The sequence below is a fragment of the Dama dama genome, chromosome 29 (genome assembly GCF_033118175.1).
Source record: "Dama dama isolate Ldn47 chromosome 29, ASM3311817v1, whole genome shotgun sequence".
Taxonomy (NCBI): Eukaryota; Metazoa; Chordata; class Mammalia; order Artiodactyla; family Cervidae; genus Dama; species Dama dama.
In genome coordinates this window covers 29,162,277-29,190,132 of record NC_083709.1, presented here as the reverse complement: position 1 = coordinate 29,190,132, position 27,856 = coordinate 29,162,277, and the positions used below count along the sequence as shown (strand labels likewise).

At 39.5% G+C, this 27,856-nt stretch overlaps 1 protein-coding gene across 1 annotated transcript in view; it reads right to left on the bottom strand.

Annotated features, from left to right (window-relative positions):
• Positions 1–27,856, bottom strand: part of ELAVL2 (ELAV like RNA binding protein 2) — a 136,461-nt gene that overhangs the window by 63,641 nt on the left and 44,964 nt on the right. Inside the window, exon 2 of the mRNA XM_061132961.1 lies at positions 11,758–12,001. Within this exon, the coding sequence (XP_060988944.1) occupies positions 11,758–11,986 (229 nt within the window). The 5' untranslated portion in view covers positions 11,987–12,001. The remainder of the gene's footprint in view (positions 1–11,757; positions 12,002–27,856) is intronic.

The window sequence follows — 27,856 nt, the reverse complement described above, 5'->3', positions numbered from 1 at the left end:
AAGGTGTTCGAAGCACCTCAAAAAAGAACAGAGAACTAGGACTTCCATCAAGCTTGCAAAGTAATTTATCAGTCAATTACAGCCGGCTAGCTTGATGCCTGTACCTATGGCAGAATTTAGTCTTAAGAAGCAGATAAGCCTCACCCCGCCCTCTTAGACGTTTGTTTTCACCTAACCAAAATTACCTAAGAACTGTATACACTAAATTAAGCTCACTGGCAGCATCTTACCACTGCCCCACCAAAAAGGGAGAGGGACTCTCAAAAAGTCTCTGTCCAGCCCTAGAAACCAGCAAAGAATATTAGATGCCCTCCTTCCCCGATAGCTACGTCCACATATGTTGTTTTCAATAAACACTCAGAGAACTAAAATCTCTAGTAAGATCAGGGAACCTAAGCTCAGAAGATTTCACATTTTGATTTTTAAGAGCTCATTAGGTCTGTTTTTAACGTCCCCAAATATGGAATTGGAGGACATTACTGCATTGAAAAATGATACGCCATCATGCCTTTCTGCAAAGGCTTTCAATTTCCAGCACTTACAAAAAGAAATGCGTTAACAAAAAACACAGTAACAAATCAATATTGACAATTCTGTATTTTAACCTGATTATAAAATGAAAGAAGGGAATTAACCCCCGAAATAAATGCCCAGGAATACTAAGAGTTTTTTAAAAAAAAAAAAACAGAAAAACACCCTAGTTAAATATCTTGAGCTTAAATATTAGATCCCAAATCATTCTTCCGGAAAAGCAGAATGATTCTGCACCATACATGTCAGAATCCCTTGGCACTATGCTCAAGAGTTAACTTAGCAGTTAACGTTCACAAAGGAGAAAGGTCACAGACATCTAGGGCTAGATAAGACTTTAGATCATTTAGGAAAGCACCTTTATTTTACAGGAGGAGAGAAGTCAACTGATTTGACACACCATAAGCAGTCGATTTAGGCACATTTTATTAAAGTGGACTGAAAGCAAACTGTAATTCATTTTACTGATATGAAAAAAGCTCTCAGAGACAAGTACCAGGATCAGGAAGAAGGATTCAGAACACAGTATCCTGGAAGCTAAGGTGTTAATGACCCAGTGACTTCCTTAAGACTGAATGTAAAGCATCAAAATATGAAGAAATAAAACTGCTCCCTCAGGCTTCAGTGATCTTGAACACAATGAAATAATTCTGGTTTACCTGTTTACAAGCAGCTATGCCTCCTTTAAATCCTTCTTAGGATAAATCGCAAAGGTCAAACAGGTGGTGAAGAGTCAAGGGCATCACCACATTTTCTCTACAAAGTAATAGATAACCAGATCTATTACTTCAAATGAAAAAATACAAATTCTAGTTGAGCTGGAGTGGAGGCTGGGGATAGATACAGGACTTGTGAGCCATATCAACTCCCTCTTCAAAATCAAAGCATTATGTAGAAAACAGTTTCAACAAAAAGTACAATGATGAGGAAAGAACTCATTAAGAGCTAAAAATAAACTCTAATTCACAATATGCATAAGGATTTAACAAAAAAAGGAAAACAAGATGTAAAATTGCATCTGCTAAGTTAACCATGCCCTCATGGAAATTGCCACCCCCACCCCCACCCCCACCGCCCCGTTTACACAAACTGGAATCTGTAAAGTCTGTGATGACTGAATAAGGCAATGCTTTAAACATTTTCAATGAATATTTCAACAAAAGAAAACCAAGGGACAGCAATTTTTTTTTCCCTAAGCCCTCTGATCTCCTAACACTACAGGAACACTGGGCTTCTTAACATCCAAACACACAGATCTCTTAATTTCTATTCTTCAAAATCTTACTTGATGAAATCAGAATATATAGTACTGGTATTTATGATTTACATTAAAGGGATATTAATCTTAAGGAAGAAGCTATCAGTAACAGTGAAAACAAGCCTCAGTTAGTTTTCATCTATCTGATACCTCATGGCTCAATTTAACAACCTGCTGACCTTCCAGGCCAGTTAACAGTCCACTGGGGAAGCTTGGCTGAGTACCTTCACATTTTAAGTCAAGCTAATTCATTCTGAATAACAGTTACACAATACCACACAGAGCAATAACTCTACACTCCAGTGCTCCAGCTCACAGAGGCTGGTGTAGTATCATTAATCATCTTTCTGGGCTCCCAAGTCCCAACTTGTACTTCCTAGTCCCACTTTGTCCCATCCCTAGAAAATCAATTCTGTTGGTCAAGTCATCTAGAAAGCAAAGAAGAGAAAATGTTTTGCAAACTTTCCACACCATGAGAAAAATCTAAGAACTCTAAGACAACCAATTTATTTGATTTTTCTTTTTTCAATCAGTTTGCCCGGAGGAAAACAACATCTGCAACTGTCTTCTAACTGAATGAATAAGGGGCTGGGGAGAGAGAGAAAGAGTGCCCTTATGTGCTAAGCACTTTACTGGAAGAAACAAGCTCAGAGTCAAATAACGCAAACAATGCTACAATACAAGGAAATGGCTAGGCCTGTATTTGAACATAAGTGCAACATGTTCTTTCTAGGCTAAAACCTCGAAAACCTGTGCTCCTTAGCCCATCTCCCTAGCAGGGGAGTTGAAGATAGGACGCATTTTGTCTCATTTCTTTGTTAATCCCAACAACTTGATCCCAAGTTAAGCTAATAACAACCCTGGTATACACAGGGGTTTGGTAAATCCTATTACCACTGCATTCAAAGTCCATTTCACATGGAAAGATGGGAAGGAACGCTTAACAACAGAGTTTAAACTAAAACCCCCCTTTCTCCCCTCTTCTTTTGAAGTGGCCAAGCAGTCTCCTGAGCCCTAAGAGGTTGAGATGGCTGTCTCCCCTCCTTGCACGCAGCCCACCCCAGGTGCTCTGGGCTTCAGGGCACCATATTCAACTTTTACTGTTTGGATTCCAAAGAAATGATCTTCGTCAGCATGGGCACAGCATGCTAGGAGCAGATCACAGCTGATCTGAAAGACAGGAAAGCCCTAATGGTTCTTCTGGCTGAACAGACTTGCTCTGTGCTCTGCCTGGGGGCTGGCCCAGGCTGAGTCACAGGACTGCACCGGACAAGGCAGGCTGTGCCTAAGACCCTCCAACAGGGAGGACGGCAGGTCCTAGGCCGTGGCCTCTGCTGTCACCCGTCAACTGCCTAAGCTGATAGAAGAGATTACTGGGTAGTTAAATCACAAAAAAGGTAGTTTTAAATGAGACTCCATCTCTTCACAATACTTGGGAGGAGCTGCCAATGCAGCTTGAAGTTCCTCAGAAAATGTATGAAGACACCATCAGCCATAAAGGGATATCCAATGATGTCAAAATATTGACATTCTGGTACTTTAAGAAGCAAAACCAGATACATTAGTAAGTAAAACATGCTAAGCAATTCCCCGGCAGTCCAGTGGTTAGGAGGCTTTCACTGCCACAGCCCCGGTTCAACCCCTGGTCAGGGAACTAAGATCCTGCAAGCCATGCAGCACAGCAGAAAAATTATTATTAAGTAAAATATGCTAACCGAGCCACTGCACAGGCCCGACAGATCAAAAGATGCTCACAAGTAAAATGTCAGAAAATATTTTTTTAAGTTAGCGCTTTGAGCTGTAAAAAGACACTCATGGTTTTCTCAGCTCTCAAAATTCAGTAGCAGCGGTGGACTCAAATTAAAGTCAGGCAACTTAAAACAAGCACAAAAGAAGGAAGTGTATTCTGAAGCACAGCTTTAGTTTCAATGATCAACTATTCTGTTCAAGAAACACTTAAAATGCTCCAACAGGTGCAAAATAAAAACACTTTGCTGTACTCATAATTTAGAAAGTTAAAAAAGCAAAGGCAGGTGCAATAGATAAGGCAGTAAAACAGGAAAAAAAACCATCAAAAGAAAAACAGATTGATAAATCAACTGCATACCTGAGAAACAGGATTTTAACATTACATAGATTAAAAAAGAGGAAGGATTCCTGGATCAGAATTTGTTCTGTATGTTCTCTCATTTACTTCACCATCTTTTTTCTCATCTACATTTTCCATCATTATGATGACAGCTACTAAGTAATAAAACTGAAAATGGTTTCTATTTTACATCACTTGATGTACACATGCGTGTATGTATACTTTTTCCAAAGTACAAGTAGACAAAAACTAGAAGAAACACCATGGAAAGGTCTGAAGAACACTCAGGCCATTCATATCTTGCTATAATTTAACGGGAGAAATCCTCACAGAAGAATTTCAACTATATCCTTAAATTCGAATACATTAACAAAGTTTGTGTTTTGTATCAAACTAAGGGAAAAAGTCAAGGGCATTAAAACACTATGTTCCAAATCTACTGGCAAAACAGGTATGGTCATTCTAGAAGTCTCAGGGGCAAGAAGGACTAAAAAAGTACAAAGTCAAAACTCACCTTCATTTAACCAACAGGTTCAATCTCACGTTCACAGTAAAGTGATAGGAAGGGGAAGTGTTCATCACTCAATTGTGTCTGACTCTTTGTGATCCACGGACTGTTAGCCCACCAGGCGCCTCTGTCCATGGGATTTTCCAGGAAGTAATACTGGAGTGGGTTGCCATTTCCTTCTCCAGAGAATCTTCCTGACCTAAGGATTGAACCCAGGTCTCTGACACTGTAGACAGACTTCATCATCGGAGCCACCAGGGAAGCTCCTCGAAAGCTGCTGGGAAACCAGGTGACCTTTCTTGGGAGTTACAATACACTTCGTTTTTTTTTTCTCATGCAATAAAACAAAGCAATACAAAGATCACCATCAAGAAAAGAGAGAAAGAAAAATACAGATAATTTACAAATTAATTGAGAATGGTTCTCTTTCAAACTCGTCCATATCCTCACAATAGATGTTTTTCCTTTCAGAAACTAGTCACTTAAAGGTTTCATTACCACAGACTATCAGAAGAAGAAACTTTTCTGTTTCTGTTTGCTGAGAGTTAGTCTTATTTCATAAACAAGAGAGTTAGAATATGTCCTGTCCACACACGCCAGAATTGGAAAAGACCCTGATGCTGGGAAAGTCTGAAGGCAGAAGGAGAAGGGGGTGACAGAGGATGAGATGGCTGGATGGCATCACCAACTCCATGGACATGAGTTTGAACAAACTCCAGGAGATAGTGAAGGCCAGGGAAGCCTGGCGTCCTGCAGTCCATGGGGTCCCAAAGAGTCGACAGGACTTAGCAACTAACAACAACAATCAGAAGAAACTCTGTTTCAGTTTGCTAACTGAAGAGTTAAACTTATTTCACAGTGAAGAGAGTCAGAATATGCCCTGTCCTCTCATCCCAAACTATGGCACTTATAGGCACAAGGATTATTTTGAGTTAAAGGCAATTAAGAATCAACAGATGCAGAAGAGTACTCTTCTCTGCCCTAGCTTTTTCTGCCTAAAAACAGGTTATAAACTTCCCTTGTGAAAGTGTTCCCCTCTCCTCTATCAGGAAAAGGAGAGCCACTCTTACCAATGGAGATGGAGAACCAGCACCAAGATGAAGCTGCATAAATAAACCCTGCTAAAATCGTTCTCGTCTTCCATTAGTTTCCCCCTATATATTTTCTTGGTCACTCCCTGCAGTTTATCCACCCTCAGAACCCAAATCCCCTCTGCTTTATTAAAATGGTATACAAGCCCCAGAGACTAGCCACTTCTTTGTTTCATTTCTTTTCTGTGAACTCCCAATGCATGTGAAATATTAGTAAAAACAGTACTGCCACGTCTCCTGGTAAGCCCTTTTCTCCCTGATTTTACTGAGATACAGTGGACATATAACACTGTGTAACCTGTCTTTTGTTAGGTTCAGTAATTGGGGGCTTGCAAATTAAGAGGGTACAGGGAAAGTTTTTTCTCCCTGACAATGAATAAAAAATTAAAATGAAAGAAATTTAAAAACCAATGTATTTAGTTTCTTAAATCCTATCATCAATACTGACACTTTGAAAATTATTCTATAAAACACCAAGTTAAAGGTCTGAGTGGAAAAAACAAAGCATAAATTTTATAGTTTTCCCTAAAACTTTATAAAAAGCTCAATTTGTAACATAAGATTTTTGAAATGACTGATTAGTCATGACCTTTGGAAGAAACAAGGATACACAGAAAAGTAATTTTAAGATATACTGATAAAGTTTCTTCAATACCATTTTGATAGTTTCTTCAATACCATGAAAAAATAAATTTCATCTTATTTTATATGAATTTCATTTTATACAAATTTAGCCACTAAAATCTAAAGATGGACATATTCAAATGTATTATATTCCACAGTTAATATACTCGGCAGCAAAGCATTTACCCTGTGCTGCCAAGTTTTCTTGTTTTGTGAACACCTGGGCATACGCCCAGCCTTTGTGCCAAATTTCTAACTAAATACACCCAGAGTCAGCAAAAATGAGGTATTTATTAAACTATCATCACCCACCAACTCATTCAACCATCCTGCCCTTTTCAACCACTTGTCTGCAAGAATCAGGATTATTAACCTCTCAATACTATAAATACCTACAACTATCAACTGACTTAAAGACTGCAACTGATGCACAAAACCACTTTTTTCAAATTAATGTTCATCACAGCCTTGGGCTCACTGTGACTGACTTCATCACAGTTAAAAAAAAATAGCTATTAAATTTGAAGGTATGCATTAGACTAATAAAATACCACTTATCTCTTTCAATCCTGAGGAGCTAAGATTGCTTTTAAAAAGAGGGGGAAATACCATGCTGTCAAAATAAAGTTTGAAAATCATATTATCCTCATAAAATAAACCAGCATTAAAAACTAACTTTCAAGTTCTCAGGAAGCAACAGAGACATACGTTAAACCTAGCTAAGATCCCTCATGTTTTATATGAGACTTCACTTTCAGGAAGGCGGCGGGGGGGGGGGGCAGAGAAGAGGTCTGTGTTCTTACCCAAGGCACCTCCTGTCCATAGATAATCTACATCTGCAAAGCCCCTCCTTCTGGGCCCCTGTAATTTGTATTTCTTTATGTCTGTTTTGGCCTTTGTTTTTTCCTTTTGTCTGAAAGCTTCTAATTGGCAGCTTGTGGGGTCAGCACAGGACCCCCCCTCAACAATTCCTAGGGTAAGAGTGAAGTTATCACATTTAAGATGTGAAAGAGCAACACTCATTTCCTGAGGTCTTCAACTATAATTCTCTTATCTTCTCTTTTGGAAGGAAAAGTTAACAGCCACAGAACAAACTACCCCGGAGTTTTAAAAACTGATTACACACTTACACACATGTGCACACACACACACACTCTTCTAGGGAGTTTTGATTACACACTTACACACACGTACACACACACACGTACACACACACACACACACACACACACTCTTCTAGGGACAGGTCGGGTATTCAGAAAGACACAGCCCAGTGACTTCTACACTCAATGTTTCTAGCCCTGAAACCCAAGAGATCAAAAGCTGGAGAGGGAACAGCACCTGAAACTTAAGTCTGCCACAGCTGGGCACTACCCACCTGTCCCACCCACTTCCAGCCAGAATTCAGACAGACCTGGAAATCCCTGGCTCTATCATCTCCTGCAAAATGTTCAGGAAAAAGAAGTCTGTAACTCCCAGGTAATTCCCACATTCCAGGCCCTCCCTGAATAGACTGATGCCCAAGGTAGGTCTGGGCAGGGCCCTGGAACTTGTGTTTCTAACAGTCATCCCAAGTGATTCCAATGCACGTATTCTACTGACCAGACTTTAAATACCAAACTGACTCCCCCATCAAATCACTGAGAGATCCTTCTTGACAACAGATTTTCAAGGCCTCCCAAGTATTTATTCTTAAAAATTCCCTCAGGTAAAGATGTGCAGCCAGACTTGGATCGTGCAGTCACTGGGATAGACTACCTAAACTGACAATCAGGGATTATATAATTTCTAGAGAAGCATGGATGATCGCGTTAGTTTTATGTATCCCTCAGTCCTTGACCCTCAAAAATCTTCCATTCTCCTCTTGTGGAAGACTCACCACTCACCAGATGATGCCCTTGTGTGATCTTGGAAAAGTTATATGTCTCAAAAGAAATTCAACTGCTGGCCCTGTGCTAGCTTTTGAAGAGTGAGTTCTGGCCCTCCAACAAAAAGGCAAGGAGGAAACATGCTCGGAAAGAATGAGAAAGCCAGAATTAGGGTCCCCACTCTGCCACTTAATAGACATGTATCTTGAACTCGACATGTCAGCAAACCTAGGCCTCTCATCTCTGGTCAGTGAGGGAGTTGGCTAAGGTCACCTCAAGGGTTTTTCCAACTCTAACGTTCTATTATTCATTCCTTGCATCATAAAATCCATTTCACTCCTCTAGAATGCAGCATCAGCAGGTGTCAAGGACTCTGAAGTGCATTTGAGAACTCAGAGGGACCAACCGACGTCAGCTAAGCTGTACAAACAGAAGCTTCTCATAATTAATACCTATAGATAGGAAACAGGCGAAGCATAAAGCTGGCATGAGCCAAAAGCGAGAGCCCAACAAACAACATGATACATAGAATTTCGACTAGTGAGAAGATTACTGTATTTGAAACTGAAGATGTTTTGTAATGTAGTTTCCTAATCCTCATATCTAAATAGTGGTTTAATTTGCAAACACCGACACAACCTAAAAATTGTACACTTTTAGGACTTAGGAAAGAGGCTCATACTTTCCTAACTAGGTATTTTGTACTTAAGATATAGTTTCCTAATTTTAGCATTATTTAAATAAAGACTTAATGAAAGTGAAAAGGGAGGGGCAGAATTTAAATTTTCTTCACACAGAGTGATCCCAGTTATCTTACAACACAATCAATTAAATGCTCCTACAAAATCAGATAGCAGGAGCTGGCCCACTAGCTCCCCCAGGAAATAAGACTAAGTTGGATAATTAGAGTGACTGAAAAACTCTGCCCCGACTGTAAAAGAATATACTGAAAAACTGCTCAGGACGACTAATGCTAAAGACCAGAGTGGGGTTCAAATCCCCACAGATTCTTTCAAAACCTTTCAGAGATATGTTAATAAGTAGTTTCTTCAGAAAATATGCCCACTTTGCCAAGTGTAACAATTCTAAACCCAGTTTCAGAAATCTATGTACTAGATTACTTTGTTCAATACAAGTATTTACTAAGAAACTCAGAGTAACACAACAACAAAAAAATCTAAGGTAACTGTTTGAAGCTAAAGGAGTCAGAACCTTCTGAATGCTTATTTAACCCATACCAAGAATAAGATGTTGGTGGTACAAATCCAAACAGGGTTAATAGATGAGGTCCTTAGTATTCTAACATGTCTACTCAACTTTTTAATTTATAGTTCATTATCATGGATGTTCACTTCATGAAACATGTTCATATTTTATTGATGTGAACAGGTTTTATGGCAGAATTACAGACTGTCTGATAACTAGTTAGCAAATGACTTCCAAAGTAACACGCTCAATGGAAATCTAGGGTCATGGAGATAGCACCCCCTCCCCAGAGTTCTATGATTAAATAAGATGGGTGGAACTGTAAATCAAACTGGTTTCTTTACTGCAGGATTTTAACATAGTTTTTAATATGTTAATGATCTGCAGTATGGTTCTTAAGTGGTAAACTGTGGAGTGGAGTTTTTCTCAAACTTGTCTGTTAGTGGAACACTTGTTTTGAGGAATATTTATGACTAAATCTCATGGAACTAACTTTAATAAAAACAACTTTTCGATGTTTGGTGCTTACTATTCATTTTCTTGGGTACTTGGTTTGCTTATGAGAGATTTTAAACAGAAATATTACTAGGATGGAAACCTTCATTATCCAGCTGTCCATGAAAAGACCAAGGAGTGGGGGAGTGAAAGAAATGAACAACAAATATTAACACGCTTTGGCAGCACCTAAGTATCTAACCATGTACTACTCCGTATTACCCATGCACTGTGGTTCTATTACCACCATCCTCCACATAAAGCCAGAGAAGCTAACGGAATGAAGACAAAGAAATCAAATTTATCCAGTTTGCCACACAACAGCTCTAGTAAAAGGTTAACAGAGAGTAAGACAATTCAAGACTGACCAGAGTTAAGAGATGAAAATCTGTGAGATGTTTCCTGTGGGAAAATGCCTAATTCAATGCATGACTGAATGACTGGATGTATGATTTGTTTACTGCTTTCATCTATCGTAACAAAAAATGTGACCTTTGCAACTAATTCAAGCATCATTTTTAAATAAGATAACTAAGCAGTCAAACCAGAACCCTCATCATTTATATCAAAACCTTAACACCATTTATCACATTTATGTCAAAGAGGCTACAAAATGCACACATAAAAAGATGCTGTTTTGCTAAAAACATAAAATTCAGTATCAGGACAGACACATGTTAATAAAAAGTATTTGTTCTCTATCTTTCCCAACTTTTCAATAACTTTTTTTTTTAAACAAATTTTATGTATACTGCTCACACTAATTTGGGGGGGGGGGGATGGAAAAATATTGTCCATTTTTTAACCAACATTCAAAAACAAAAAACAAACCTTCCTGATTATCATGGTGAACATCTAAGTAACACAATTAGTTAAAATATAATTATGGACTGATGATAAACAAGTCTTACTTAGTTTTTACTTGATTTTAATGAATAAATTCTTTCTGTGAACCTCAATCTGCATCTCGAGTAAATACGACCACGAGGCCAAGCCCAGGTTAACAGCTCTAAGGCACTTTGGAGACAATAAGCCCTTCTCTCTCGATAAAAGAACAGCTAAAGGTATCATCCCATAAAAAGCCACAGTTGGCTCCAGAAATTAGCTAGGGACCTCTTCCTCTGCCTTCTGATTCATTTTACCAAGGAAACCTGAAGCTGAAGCCAACAGCTGACTTGTCCAAGGTCACATGATCAGTCAAAGTTCAAATTCTTGGTCCAACTTCTCAAACTGCTTACTTATTTCAAATATTTAGTTTAATATTCTGGTGATAAACCATTTGATATGCACTACTCATATTTAACAATAACATGAAAAAGCTACAGAGTGTCTACACTTCATCCATTTTCAGTGTCTGCAAACAACTCCTGTATCAACCCTTCTATGGCCAAGAACACTTACTCAGGTTTTGCTTTATTCTAAAAGTTTAGTCAAATCCTCCAAAATACTAAAGAGATTTTCCACTACCTAATATTCAAAATGTGCCATTATTAAAAGCCAAATTACTCATCCTTTCATTCTTATCTTTTAAGAGAAGCACTCAGATACCACTTTCTCCTTTCTTGTTAACAGACAGAAGCTAAGATCTTGCCATACTCAAATTGTATCTGTACAAATATTTATACACTGACAATGTCAGTATTACCATTTACTTGGTCACATAAGCAAAACTACAGAGACTTAAGGAAAAGGACATTTTAAGGTCATTTTCCTCTGCTAAACACCAATTCTCCCCTCATTTCATTGTTGAAATGTTAAACCATGCAAGCTCAACACTAAAGGTTAACATGATGCTTGCTGCTCTGGATACACGTACAACTTTGAAACAATTTCAAAGATGTTATTGTATAGTTCAGATTATATAAAAGTCCAGTTAAATATATACTGCTTATAAAAAATATTTTATGCTTTGAAAGGAAAACTTAAAACTCTCTAAAACTTAAAGTTTCATACTGCTGATGTAGCTAAATAACAGAGAAAATCTAGATGTGTAAAATTCTAGCACTGAATGATTTACAGGCAGCAAACTTCTCACACCTTGAAACATAATCATTCACATGTGAGGAACCTTATCTAAAACTGCATACCTGTAATTTTGTCTCTCACAAGCTTACAGGACTCGATCTCTCCGATGCTCCCGAAAAGACTCTTTAGTTCCTCCTGTGTCATGTTCTGAGGAAGGTAGTTGACTATTAAGTTGGTCTTGCTGTCCTCTGTGTTCCCGGAGTCAACTGGTGACGAGCAGTTGTTGTTTATGGTGGTGGGACCATTGGTTGTGTTATTGCAAGTTGGCCCATTAGACAGTTGTGTTTCCATGGCAGCAATTACCTGCTGAAAACAGAGAAAATAAGAAATGTCAGAATTCATATTTCACAAACTATTAGAGATTCCATCCAAAAATTTAAACACTTGTCACTAGACACAAGTCGTCCTGCTGAAATAACAACAAAGCTTCAAAAAGTACAACACCTATGCTAACTTTTACTTCACATTAAGCTGTTCAATTTAAGATCACAGCTGTACTTTTCACATACATATTCCATACATGCACGAAAGCACAATTTACATCTTTAACATTCTCTAGAACCCCATTCTGGATCTATCCACAATCCTTACTCACCTGCTGTGTCCACAGAGTTGAGGAAATTTAGTAGCAAAGGGCACAGAATTAAATTCTGACTAAAAATACCAGAAAGTAAGTGTTTAACATGCTACCAGAAACAAAGGAAAAAAAAAAAAAAAAGAACCCTAACTTTGCAGAGATATTTAGATAGCCTAGGAGTTTATTCTAAAACTGACAGACATCCATTAATTAAAATCAAGGAGCAAGAGTACTTGGAAAATTAAATTTGTCAACATGTACTGTTTTGGTTACATATTGAAAATCTTTTTAATTGACAGTATCTTATATCTCTAAGAAATAAGAAAATAGCAAATGTCTTATGTCAGGGTTTGCAGGATAACTTGGGGAATAAACTGAGTACTTGGTGGACCCTGTGAATCTAACAAGCCATTCTTGTCAACCTTGGCAGCTAAAGGTCACCAACAACGCAGCTGATCTACAGCATCAAAATAAAATCCCCAAACAATTCCAAGTGATATTCTGCCTTGACTCTGACTTTAAAGGAAAAAAACAAAACAAAAACAAAAAACCTATCCAGTTCACCAAAACAACAATGCAAATATGTCAATTTTTGCAAACAGACCAGTCCAAGGAATTTTCATTTGAGTACCTAAACCTGTTGAAAATGCAAGGGATAAGGTATCTATAAACTCCAAATACAGAGTAAACAGTAGAGTTGGGGAAAATGGCCTCAAACTGTTCAGGCTCCTTTTAAAATCACTTACTAAGCAAATTTAGATCTAGTTTCCTAAAAACCAATTCTATGCTCTTTGAACGAGTTACAAACCACAGCCCCAAATTCTCTAAAACTATCTTCCAAAAACTCTCTACTTTAGAACCCAATATTGTGGGGGAATCCAAAAATCCAAGCATCGTTGAAAGGATTATCCTTCATAGTCCATCAATCTTTCAGCTCCACAAAGAACTACAAAACTGACAATCCTGAATTGACAGGATGCTAGTTTTAGGGAAAGTTTAACATACAAAAGGCAAAGAATTTGAGGTAAAATTTTAAAAATTAAAAAAAAAAGCAAAGTAGAGGCAAAGGCTGTTACAAGAAGGGAGGGGGAAAAATGTCTTAAAAAGCATATTGCCTAAGAAAAACAAAACGGCACAACCATGGATAAGCAAACAGGAAGAACTCTACTGCCAAGAGATGTTTATAAAAGAAGGCAGCACAGGCAGATTGAGACTGGTCAGACTGGACAAGAGCCGTGCTGTCAGGGTGAAAAACTGGAGACAAAAATCCAGCCTATCTGTGAAATAGCAAACCAACTATAACCCCTTCCAAACTTCATTTCCTTTTCAAAAGAAATGGGTTGTTTACTCTGCAAGCTACAAAATACCTCTCTCAAGTATGTATTTTCAGAGGTGAAGAGAAATAAAGAAACCTTTGGAAATCTGTATTAGAAAAAAAAACCGGAAGCAATTCAAGATATGCATTTTATTATAATTAACCAGTTTATCTGAAACTGCAAAAGGAGGTTTCAGATTTGCTAATAAAGCATAACCGTTCCAGTTTATAGAATATTAGCCCAGGGTCACTCTTTCCACAGGAAAATGCACATGAGATTAACCTTTGTCCAGCAGTCAGGAAAACAATGATCTGCAAGATGAGAGTGGCCAAGGCCAATTGAAACAAATCACTAATCAAAAACTTAGGGTATATGTGGAGACTACATGAGACCCAAATACGAGGTTCGGACTAAAGCTCACTGGGATGGCATTTGAAATATAAAGTGTTCATTGACTGAAATTAGCAGGATTTAGCAAGGACAACAAACACTCCTCACTTAATTGCACATTTATTTCCATGTTCAGGTGGCAAGAATGAGCTCCTAAGCCAACATTCAAGTGAACAGCTGCAGTAGGCTGTGTGCGCTGAAAATTACAGCATCTCTCAGCTATAGGACCATCTGCTCAGAATAAAATGATACTAATGTGCTATATTTTACAAATAATGCATATTCCATTGATAGGCTCAACACAACTGTTCACAGAATGCAAACTCTTTCAACAGTTACTGGGCAAATAATTTTCAGCCAGATTTACAATTTTGACATTTTTTTTAAGCATCAGGAATTGTAAATAACTTCAAAATTTAGTAACCAAAAAAATACATAGTAAACAGAATGAAAAAAATTACGGTAACTTAGTATTCAGACCATACCAAAACTTTTGTTTTTTGTTTTTAAAAAAGCTTGTCACTCTTTTGAGGCTGCACTAAATCCTAATTAAGATAATAAAAGTTACATACAAAAGCAGGTTCTGATGCTACATATACCACTAAAATTGCAATGTGCTTTATATCCTAATGATGGCCATACCACAATAGGTTAAATGTAAGAATAATTAGTATGCCAAATGAAAAGTTCAAGTGTTTGGTATGGCCTCAGCACTCCTGCAACATGCTAAAAAAAAGTAGCCTACAGAATTTAAGAAAAATCCCACAGACCCCGGTCCAAGGCTCTGCTGCCCACGAACCACTTCTAAGCAGAGAAGCCACATCACACAGTCTGACTGCCATGTTAGTTTGGAGTTGCCGTCTGCAATATGGACACAAAAAGTACCGTATGTTAGATGAGCAAGATAATGCAACAAATCAGTTTGTACAAAATTTACAGTGATTGTATTGATATTCCCAGCACGTCCATGCAGTGTGGCTTAATTGAATTTGAGGCAATTCCAATCTAATCTTTCCAAATTCATTTTAACATGTAGTTTTCTTGCACAAATTAAGCATTTTTAATTAAGAGCCTGATTTTAAAACAGTATTAACTAGTTACCTTGGCATCTATCCTAAAGAACTACCTTAAACCACAACTTAAAAAAAATTTTTTTCATAATAAAATGAAGCAAAACACTGCATGCTGTTCTATCTCTTAAGGATGTGGGAGAAGGGAGGAAATGTGAATGAAATTATATTTATAGTGAGAAAAGGCAGTCATGTAATTCATTAGTGAATGCCTTGCATAAAAACATTCTTTCCCCCAAATATCAGAAGGGCATTAAGAAAAACTATATTTGCCCACACTGTTACATTATACTATAAATGATCCTTAATCCTGGAGCTTAAAATTAAAAGTGAATTGAAACCCTGTGAGGTTATTCTGCCACTACAGTCAAAGGATCTCTAAGAGTTTTGCTGAGAATTGTTCACATATACTAAGATGCAGTAAACCAGCATCTTTCAACTGAAATAACTGGACCAATAAACAGGATTGTTTGGAGTAATGTTTATATAGGATGTCAGCTTTGTCCCTGAACGAAATCAAGTGAACGTTTTTTAATATGTAAATTGCAAAGCCAGCAGAATTTGAAAAGAGTGCTGCTATGAGGACTCCAGTATGGTTAATGGGCCATTTACCACTTAATACAACTTGCTCCAATACTAAACAGAGTCACAAAATTGGCAGAGAAACCAAAGTTTACATTTTAGCCATATATGCAGCTACTTTAAATGGTCAACATAATATTCAGAAAAACTCGGGTCTATGAAAATAAATAAGCAACAAAGGAGGGCTGAAAATGTCTTTTATTTGCATATTTATGATTATAAAAATTTCATCCTTAGAGTTAAACCTGTCTGTACATGATTTACTCTTGGTGCATATGTGATGAAATTTATAACACGTGACAATGGATTCCATTTTCTGGCATCTACCGAAAGGGTTTAGCACACTCTTTATGGGATGTGCCATAGAAGTGTTTTACTCTTCTTCCGTTCTCCCACTGTTCCCAGGGAATTCGGTCTGACTGTATGTTCTTTATTTTACAAAAAGAAAAAGCACTACTTATAGTTGAACTGAACCTGTGAAAAAATAAGATGCTTTCATAGCCATGATGTATCGATATTTTGGTAAGAATCTAATTGTGGTTAGACTACATGGGTAGAACAGTTAGGAGGACCACACCCAACAGGTTAAATCAAGCTTAAATGTACGTCCTCGATACCCTGAGGAGTTAATATCTAAACATTCGTCACTACAGAAAACCATAGATTCAAATTTAATGGCCTCATCCCTTCCATTCCACAGGAAGCGAACGCTAATGAGCTAATCCATTGACACCCCTCTTTCTGAAAGCCCCAGGGAGGCGAACAATCACTTTATTGCACAAACTAGCTAGGAAGGCTGTGTATAGAAAATGATTCTACTGCACTTTTACATTTCAAGCACCCCAGACAGTTTCTCTGCTTGAGGCAGACACATACCTTTATGGGAAGTTATAAATAAGTTGCTCACATGGCCCTTACCTTTATGCTGGCCAACAATTCAGTTACTAAAAATGTAAAGCTACTTCCCCTTCACTTAAGGACAGGCAATTCTGCTCTACTCAGTCTAGCAGAGACAACCAGGCTGTGCACTATTTATAGATTCTACTGGCTCTGAAACTCTTTGGAAGCAAAATAAAAGGCCATATTCCAGCAACATAGAACCATTAATTTTAAAGCTTAAAGAAACTGTTTCAATGTATGTTCCCCTCTTAATTTAGACATCAATTGTGCCAACTAAGACTACTTTTTCTCCCGTCATTCTTCATGAAATCATTTGTGAAAAGGCACTTGAGCATAGATCGATCTAGACTATTCTAAACTTTCCCTGGTTCTGAGAGAGAATGATGAGGTGTCAACTTGGTGGGAACATGGATTTTAAAGGGCGGGGTGGAGGGCAGCGGAAGAAGTGGCCTTTATGTTTTCACTCATAGTTTACTTCCAAATTTCCAAAAAGATTTTTTAAACGGATTTCCCGCCCCTCCTTGTTTTTACTTCAACAGCCCTCTGTATACTTTAATATCTTAAGTTTCTTACAATAATGGATTTGGGGAAACCAATGCTACTGTTTGCTCACAGCTGGGAATAACAGTTCCCTGGTTATATGAAGGAAAAAAGCAAAGTCCCTATTTCCCAAACTTTCCAATAAAAAATTCTGAAAACTAATTAGCTTTTTTCCTATTTTCAAACCTCCTTCAGAAAGCCACCAAATAAGACAGGCGGCTAATGAAGAAAGTCTGAGAATTCTCATTAAGTACACCGTCTGCTACGGGAAAAACTGTTTCTGAGACCTAGAACCCACTTGATTCTGGGATCAGATCTGTGTGGTTTAAGGGCACAGAAAAGGCTACTGCACAGTTCTCGTGAGGACCATCTATGTGCACCAGCCAGTCCACTGAGACATACACCATCCTGATCTAGGCCCTCATTTCTTATCTGGACTGCCAAATTACAGCCTCCCAAAACTTCCCTCATCATCCTAACTCACACATCACACTATTTCCAACAGACTTTCCTAACCTCTCAAGAGTTCTCCGCTGCCTAGCAAATAAAGTGCAAACTGCTAATATTTAGAGCATATAGACATCTGAGATCCTTGACAACTGCTTTCAGCAGGCTACTTAGTCAAGCATCTAAAAATATGAACTGGTCCTGGTCCTTCATGCAGTCACGGTGCACCGAAGACCATACACTCTTCTGGCTTTGCCTGTACAGTTCCATCTGCCAGGAAGGCCCCCAAGTCACACCTATTCCATATCCAGCTTTGGGATTTGTACATACTAAGCAATCAAAATTATACTTAAGGTCAAGAGCAGTTCCTTTAGAAAAAAAAAACAAAAACTCGAGCATGAAGGGGCAATCACCTCTCTAAACAGTATGCAAACTTGGTAGCTTGTTTTTCTATCTCACTTCAGGTATTTCGAACCACAGATAATTATGAAAGCATATTTTCATTTTTTTGGCTCACTCCATCGGCCATCCTCACCCATTGAAATCTAAATTCTTGTTAAATGGCACAACAAAGGAAACTATCTTTTGAGTGATCAGTTGTATACTGTCATTTCACGAGCCTGCTATGGCTACCTGACCACTACAAAAAAGCCAGAAACCAAGACAAATCCAAAAACATGGTACAAATGTGCTCCAAGCCTCTGGCCAACAGCGTCATCAAGCTGTGGTGTCTGGAACCTGGGTCTAACTTAAAAAAAAAAAAAAAAAAACAGCAGAAGTACAGGTAGATGTGAAAAAAATTAAATTTTAACTCAAAAGTACTTAAGAAATACATCGGGATTAAGTTACAGATCTCAAAGGGTTTTTTTTAATTGACAGAGACTAGGAAACGTAACAAACAAACATAAAAGGTAAGATCTCTAAAAAGAATGACAGCTAGGGGCAAGGACAAGTATCTCATACACAAAAGGTCTGGCTGGGATGGAGTGACCTTGGATACTCGTTTACAGCTAGCGGGTTTCTCAATACCTCAGCTAACAGAGAACCAGGGCAGCATCAGTATAATGCAAAGCCTTTCCTCAGACGACACCAAACCTCTCTAAAGACAAAGTCACAAGGAGCAAGGAAGCAATATCTCTGACGTTTAAGAGCAGAACCCACTACGAAAAAAGACAGCAGCCATGGCCAAAAGACATGTTCCTTTGAGGAACTCAAGGCAAGGAGCTAAAGCTCTCGAAATAATCAGCAAAGTGAATAACGAGAGTTCAAAAACGAGAGCTGGGTAAGCAGCAAGGTGGGTCATCTGTCTAGCAAACACCATGCCTACAGAATGTTTTATCGTTCCCATTCAAATCACTAAAATGGCATTTTCAGGATACATTTCAGCTTTGCTGAATTAAAACAATAGAATGGTCAACCAAGCACTCAAACTCAACTTCTGAGGTGTTGGCTACCAGAATAAGCCATTTCTTTGTTTTCTTTAAACCTCTTCACTTTGCTGTGTGGTTCCTAAAGGAATAAAGGTTTGCAGCTTTAAACTTCATGGGATATCCTTAATCCTGGAATCCCTGTCAACTCCCCGCCCCACTCCCATACCATTTTAGCTGCCTCCAGCTCCATGGATTCTTCAGCCTTGTTGAGCTCAGATTTTTGGCCTTGGGGCCAACAAGGGTCCAAGAGCTGCCAGAGACACTGCCCCAGACAGCTGCAGGACTCACAGGGAGAATGTCCTTTGGCAGCGAATGCGAACATTTCTCTGTCTCTTGGCCCTTTATGGCCCCTACAGAGTCCTTCTGACGCCAGTCTTTCTGATTTCTGAGGTTTTGTAGTTGTAAAGCTGGCAGAATTAAAAGCTTTGAGGTGAGAGAGTAAAGTATGAGTTTAGGGGTCGGTCCCAAGTCCTTCACTTCATTCTAGGTCCGTATCAGGCTTCCATGCTGGGCAACACGAAAGCAAAGATCCTGTGAAAAAGATTTGCTTAAGGTTTACCCTCTGTTCATTCACCCATTCATTCAACAAACATCAGTTCACAACTCCCACAAACTAAGGACTGTCCTACACACTTCAGAGATAGCAATGAAGAAATATCCTGGAGTGTACATCTGCAATAGGAGGTGTACACACGTATAAAACTGTGTATTAGCTGGAAATAAGTGTGCTTTAGAATAAAAGAAAATGTGGAGCCGAGTAAGAGGGCTGAGAATGTGGAGATGAAGGATGGATAGTTTCCAGTATTAAACAGGAGGTCTCAGTGAGAAGGCGAGCTTTTAGGCAAGATTTAAAAGAGACGTAAACACCCCTGTGGTGGGCAGAATATCAGCTCACCTTAGATGCCCACATCATCAACTCTGAAATATGTGACTATGTTACATGACAGGGAATTAAGATACAGACAGAATTGAGGCTGCTCATCAGATGGCCCTGAGATGGGAAGATTACCCTGGATTTTCAGTTGGGCTCCGGGTAATCAGAAGAGTCCACGTGAATGGAAAACAGAGGCTGGAGAGCTGGTGTCAGAGTGATACAACCCGAAAAAGACTCAACCCACAGTCACAGGCTTTGAAGATGGAAGGGAGCCATCAACCTAGGAATGTGGGCAGCCTCCAGAAGCTGAAAAAGGCAAGGGGAAAGATTCCCCCCAGCATCTCCAGATGGAATGCAGCCCTGCCAATACCCTGATGGTAGCCCAAGAGACCCACATCACGGGATTCTGCCCTTCAGAACTGCAAGCTAATAAATCTGGGTTGTTTTAAGCACCAAGTTCATAGTCAGTTTGTTACAGATTTATAAGCAAATAAATACATCCCCATGTGGATATCTAGAAGACAAACCAGGCAGAGATCAGCCAGGGTGAAGCCAGAAGGGGGCTAGAAAGAGATGAGTCTAAGAGGTGGAAAGCCAGACATACAGGATCTTCGAGGTGTAGAGGAGGAAGAAGTTTCCTTCAATACTCTTAGGGTTCTGGCTGGGCCTGCAAATTGACTGACAAATTAATAGGAGAAGAGCATACAAATTTTATTGAATTTATTTATACATGTACATGGGAGCCTTCAAAAGACAGAAATAATCTGAGCAGAAATACCTCTTAGATAAAGAAACAATAGATGTGTAAAGAATTGACTAGACAAGGTGGTTTGGGTTGGGGGTAGTGTGTGTTAAGGATGAAACTAGGAAGATGTGCTGCGCTTAGTCGCTCAGTCGAGTCGACTCTTTGCGACCCCATGGACTGGGACCTGCCAGGCTCCTCTCTGCCCATGGAGATTCTCCAGGCCAGAACACTGGAGTGGGTCGCCATACGCTCCTCCAGCGGATCTTCCCGATCCAGGTATTGAACCCAGGTCTCCGCACTGCAGGCAGATTCTTTACCAGCTGAGCCACCAGGGAAGACCAAGAATACTGGAGTGGGTAGCTTATCCCTTCTCCAGGGGGACTTCCTGACCCAGTCATTGAACTGCGGTCTCCTACATTGCAGGCAGATTCTTTACCAGCTAAGCTACCAGGGAAGCCCAAAGTAGGAAGATAAGCCTTTGACTGTGTGGATCATAATAAACTGTGGAAAATTCTGAAGGATATGGGCATACCAGACCATCTGACCAGCCTCTTGAGAAACCTATATGCAGGTCAGGAAGCAACAGTTAGAACTGGACATGAACAACAGACTGGTTCCAAATAGGAAAAGGAGTACGTCAAGGCTGTATATTGTCACCCTGCTTATTTAACTTATATGCAGAGTACATCATGAGAAACTCTGGGCTAGATGAAGCACAAGCTGGAATCAAGATTGCTGGGAGAAATATCAGTAATCTCAGATATGCAGATGACACCACCCTTATGGCAGAAAGTGAAGAGGAACTAAAAAGCCTCTTGATGAAAGTGAAAGAGGAGAGTGAAAAAGCTGGCTTAAAGCTCAACATTCAGAAAACTAAGACCATGGCATCCAGTCCCATCACTTCATGGGAAATAGATGGGGAAACAGTGGAAACCGTGTCAGACTTTATTTTGGGGGGCTCCAAAAACACTGCAGATGGTGATTGCAGCCATGAAATTAAAAGATGCTTACTCCTTGGAGGAAAAGTTATGACCAACCTAGATAGCTATTAAAAAGCAGAGACATTACTTTGCCAACAAAGGTCCGTCTGGTCAAGGCTATGGTTTTTCCAGTGGTCATGTATGGATGTGAGAGTTGGACTGTGAGGAAAGCTGAGCGCTGAAGAATTGATGCTTTTGAAGTGTGGTGTTGGAGAAGACTCTTGAGAGTCCCTTGAACTGCAAGGAGAGCCAACCAGTCCATCCTAAAGGAGATTAGTCCTGGGTGATCATTGGAAGGACTGATGCTGAAGCTGAAACTCCAATACTTTGGCCACCTCATGCGAAGAGTTGACTCATTGGAAAAGACCCTGATGCTGGGAGGGACTGAGGGCAGGAGGAGAAGGGGATGACAGAGGATGAGATGGCTGGATGGCATCACCGACTCGATGGGCATGAGTTTGAGTAAACTCTGGGAGTTTGTGATGGACAGGGAGGCCTGGCGTGCTACGATTCATGGGGTCGCAAAGAGTCGGACACGACTGAGCGACTGAACTGAACTGAACAAAGTATGCTTGTTCAGATTTTCAGGCCCCAGAGTCCATGTACTGATGTTAAGAATGTCTTCCTTCCTCTTGTTACAGGGAGGGTTCCTTTCACACGGTAATTTTACTACCTATTTCAGAGAAGAAAGGAGAGGGAGGAGGTTAAAATGACCTTTCTACTTCTGCTATTTCCTCAAACTCCTTCAGCTTAAGATATTTAATATGCCAAAGTAACATACTTTGGAGCAGTACATCCTCAACTTCATCAAAGGCCGCCACAAGAAAGTGAACCATAGAAAAGGTTTTGAGCAGAAAAGGTGGCTACTGTGAAAATAAACTGGATATGTTTGTGTGGGAGAGCTCAACAACTTTGGAAACAAAAAGACCAACCAAGAAACAACTGCCGTAACCAAGATGCAGGATGACAGTGATTCCAACCAGGGTGATACCAGGGGAGAAGTGGACAAACCCAGCAGGAAGCATGTCGTCAATGTGTTAGTTTAATTACATCAGTAAAAAGATGACGAGATGGCTGGATGGCATCACCGATTCAATGGACAGGAGTCTGAGTAAACTCGGGGAGATGGTGAGGGACAGGGAAGCCAGGCACGCTGAAGTCCATGGAGTCGCAAACAGTGGGACACGGCTTGGCAACTGAACAACAACAAACTATTTAAATCCATTATCAAGAAACTGCTTTAGATTCTAACTACTCACATTCAAATCAATTCATCTTTCTGACCACTAAGAATACACGATGATTAAGAAAAGGATAAGTTTCTATAGAAAGTTAGTGTCTTACTTTGGGAGCAGGAGATCTCCTTAAAGAAACCCAATATTTGAAAATTCGAGTTTAAAAATATTAAATCAAGAGTTATTCACTTTATCTATGGAGTCTTTAAAGAATTCTGCAAGTGAAACATTTAATAGCAAATGAAAACTTTATAAAAACCATAATCATTCAAAAGATGCAACTCTCAATAATACAGTATGTCAGCAACTGATTTATAACCTATGACAGCCCCCTAAGGCTCAGAGTTCAAAAAAAAAACCTCAAAAGTTCACCCCAAAAGGTAAAACAAAGTAGATGATAGATGAAAATAATGAGAATAACTTTCATTTCTGTGATATGAATAACTTACATTTCTGTGATATGTAATTAAACTTTAAAATCTACATTCTTCAACAGGGTTATATATATATATATATATATATAAAACGCCACAGTAGTCAAGGTTAAGCCAGGGGTTAGTTTAATCTTGGTTACAGGCTAGAATACACTACCATCTAGTGATGAATCATTCCAACCTCAGAGGGCATTATTAATTTCTACGCCATTATTTGGCTGTAGAACCTAAAATAGGACATGAACATAGTAAAAAGAAAATCAACTACTCCCACAGTTTTGTAGCAAGGTTCTTGTTTGGTATAGGCAGATAAATTTGAATTGCTAAATTAAGACAGTTAACATAGTAATCAACAAAGAAATTGGATTAACTTCACATTCTTCTGCAAAAGTCACAGCTAAGGGGAACCCCCTCAGGGTTGTACAAACTGTGAAAGGCTGATTGGAAATCCTCAAATTAATCCCAGTAGTTCAGTGTTTTCATTAGGTAGGTTAAAAATATAGCTCCTCTGTAGGACACAGCCACTAAAATACTGTCATATTCGAGCTCCCAAAGACCAAGTATGCCTAGTCTTAAAGGGAATATAAAAGACAAGGAAGGTTTATAGTCACAAATATTGTTTTTTAACTCAGAAGTGTTATAAAGGGCCACAATACTCCATCTGGCCACTAAGGTTATTTTACTCAAGTGTCATCTGGCAGAACGTACACACAGAAAACCAAAAACTATAGTTAAGTGTTTAACTCCAAGTAGCTTATACCAAAATAAAGTGAACAAAATAAAATGTCAACAGAACAAGGCATATTTTCTTCATAATGCTGGGAGGCTACAAATATTTCTGTTGAAATTTAAGGAAAATGAAAATATGAGATACTACCTTTAGACATATAAAATCTTATAATTCATTAATGCATTGCAGAGCACAGACCAAGCGGCTCTCCCCTGTCCACTGTAGGACTTGTGGGAGCATAAACCTTGGTCAGCACAGAGGGCCAGCTTCTTATCTCTCTTGGAAAGTGGAACATCTCACTGATATTCACCTATGAAATGTATTTTTCTTTTCAGTTGATGTTAAAGTCCTGAGACTCCCAAGAGATGGCTACATTTGATTTAGCAACACCACTGTGAATTATTTAGCACAGAAAGTTGGAGCATCTTTAAAAACATGATTCACACTAAGAAAGATACTTTATTTCCTTTGGTCCATCTTCTCTTCCCCTCCTCCTCAAAAGATGTAGCTTTTTAGCTACATCCCAGCTAGGAAAAACAAGTACATAAGCCTCTGGTTATTTACTACATTTCAGGAAGGGGCAAGACACTGTATTCAGATGAAGTGTTATTTTCACTTCCAGACATTCCAATTGGGGGAGGGGGCCTAAAGGAGAGGGTCACAAGTAAATTTCTGGTTAATCTGCTGCCTACAAAAGAGTTAATGTTTATATACACTACTATGTACAAAACAGATAACTAATAAGAACCTACTCGATAGCACTGGAGAAGGACAACAAACGCCAATGGCAACCCACTCCAGTATTCTTGCCTGGAAAATTCCATGGATGGAGGAGCCTCGCAGGCTACAGTCCATAGGGTCGCAAAGAGTCGGACACGTCTGAGCGACTTCCCTTTCACTCTATAGCACTGGGAATTCTACTTAATAATCTGTGGTGACCTAAATGGGAAGGAAATCTGAAAAAGGGGATACATGTACACGTATAACTGATTCACTTTGCTGTAAGGAGAAACTCACACAACACTGTAAAGCAACCATATTCCAATAAAAATTAATTAAAAAAAAAAAAAAGATTCTCAGCAGATGGATTCAGCCCTTTGCAGGGATCAACAGTTAAAATGTTGGAAAAGTGTGCACTTTCAGACACAAGAGAACAAAGGACTCAAAGCTCTTTTCACAGGGCCATGGTGCATACTTCTGTTACCGTCACACAATGAACCTAACAAGTGATTATTGTTGTTGTTTAGTCACTATGTCGTATCCAACTCTTTTTGCAACCCCATGCCCCCTGTCCAGGCTCCTTGTCCATGGGACTTCCCAGACAGAAATACTGGAGGGGGTTGCCATTTCCTTCTTCAAGGGATTTTCCTGACCCCGGGACGGAACCCATGCCTCCTGCGTCTGCAGGTGAATTCTTTACCACTGAGCCACCAGGGAAGTCCTAACTCAAGTGATAAAATCCATTCAAAAGAAAGAGCAAGCGCTAATGTTAAAAAAAAAGAAAAGAAAAAAAGTTAATGCACTACCTTACAGATCAGGTAAGGTCTTTCTTAACCTCAGCCCTTGCCTGCTTATATCCACAGTGGGCACAAATACAAAATCCCAGATCCTGGATACCTCTCCAGCACAAAAAGGAGTTAAGGTGCTTGGGTTCCCTGCCAATGACGGTCACTTCAACTGCTGTCAGACTTCCCACTTCACAAGTTATTTTATCACTAAGCTAAAGCACATTTCAAACAAAAGCTTGAAGATATCTCAAAAAGTGCATTGGGGCAAGTCCCCCTATTGTATAAATGGACAATGAAGCAAGTGTGTGAACATAAACTACAGAACCTGTTTACATATGTACATACGTAGTTCCAAAGTTGAAGAGAAGCATCTCCTATAAGTCTGAAGTGGGGAAAGGGGCACATGTGCAATCAAATGTTATATTTTAACAAGAAAAAAAAATTTCTTAATCTAGCTGTTGAATTATTTCCACTCTGGTAAGAGGTAGAGGAAGTAAAGGGGCTTGTTTCCTATAAAAGCTTCAATTATATGCATATAATTTAGATAGATAACATGTGAATGCACTTTACAAATTCTCATGTGCTATTACCATGATTGCTGGGCACAGTAAGATGCATCTTAACGTATTGGCATAGAGAACTTGCTTATCTGTCTTTTAGGTTATGGCGCAGTTGTTTTGTTTTCATGTCTAAATGGGCAACAGAGCGCAGAGCTGTACTGGGAGCTTCCTGACATGAAAAGGGGACACGGGTGGACAGAAAGCTCAGTGTGAAGACTGCCCAGTCATGACTGTCAATTCCTGTGCAAGACCCCTGAAGCTACGTTAAACTCCATTTAGCATGTGGTCACAAATGGTGACTGAGGAGGATTAGAATTTTTACTTAAAATGCTGCAATTTTCAACCCCTGACCTCCAAATACTATATATAAGTACATACAGTGCCAACAGCCTAAACGTTCCACATCTAAATTCCAGCCTTGTCTATTTTGTCTTAGAGTACAGCCCATACACACACGCAAAGCAGTACACAGGTTCCACTCTCCTCAAGTCTTCTCATCAGCTGCTCAGCCTCTTGGAATTTTACCATCTAAGATTAGAAACTGCTACCTCACTTCAGCTAAGAATTCCAAGGATGACACAAGCATCTTCTCCTTCTATCCAGAGTTATTTACAACACAGGGCAGAAAGGGAACAGAGTCTCGTTCATCACAGTGCTCTAGAATCCGGATCGGTAATCTGCACGGTTTGTACTGCACGCTGTCACAGTTTCTACAATTCACAGATCAGTGCGATTCTATATGCTTCCACACACAACTCTATGGCCTCCCACCATCTTTCTCCTATTATGACTTTCAAAATGACCTGAATTTAAATATTTCCTAAGCCTGCCAATGCAAGAAGACAGAAAGGTCTGGGTTCGATCCCTGGGTCGGGAAGATTCCCCTGGAGAAGGAAATGGCAAAGCAGTATTCTTGCCTGGAGACTCTGAGGGACAGAGGAGTCTAGTGAGCTACAGTCCACAGGGTCGCAAAGACACAACTGAATGAGCATACACACAAGCCTAACCTGGGCTTTATGTTTAATTAAAATAAAAAATAAATAAGGCATCCTCTTAAACCCTCCAAAGGATCTGGGGATCCTTTGCTACAGGAAAGATGATCTGACCACCTCCTGAAGCAGAATTCAGTGAATCCAATGACTGAAATAGGGAAAAGGAAGGAAGGAAGGAAAAGTAGCAATTATTCCTTAGTCCAGGAAAGGCTCGAAGCAATATTTTACAGACAAAAATCCCACTTAGTCATCTCGTGCACTATGAGCTGTATACATTAGCTTCCATTTACAAATGGATTTTAGAATTTCAAGAGTCTAATCAGGTATTAAATAGAAGAACTAGGATTTGTAATCAGTGCTGAGACTGTGTCTGAAGCCTCCTACCTGATCTCTGCTTCCAGGCTTGTCCCTTCTCCAATCCATCCTCCATTCCACTGCTACTATGATCTACCTAAAAACAGTCAGCATCCAAGGACCGCTTCTGTTTCTCAGGCCTTCACATTGACCCCACGTTGCCTACAAAGTACCATCTCAGCCTGCAGAGGGGGCATCGTCGGCACTTGAGCTGGTCCCCACCTCCCTCTCCAGGGCCATGCCCACCTCTCCATGCCCACCATGCCCCGTCACACACAAGGCTCTAACAATCTCCCAGCAGTCCCTCCCACATCCAGGCCGCTTCCCACTGTTACTCACGCTCCTCTCTCCGCCCGCAAGCCTCACTACCTTTCTTCTCCTGGGAATGGAAACATCCTCAGCACATGAAAGGAGGCACAATGCCTCCAGGAAGCCTTCTCTGAACAGCTAAGCTGAGACCTGAGACCAATACTCCTCTGTGCTATTAGCCCACACTC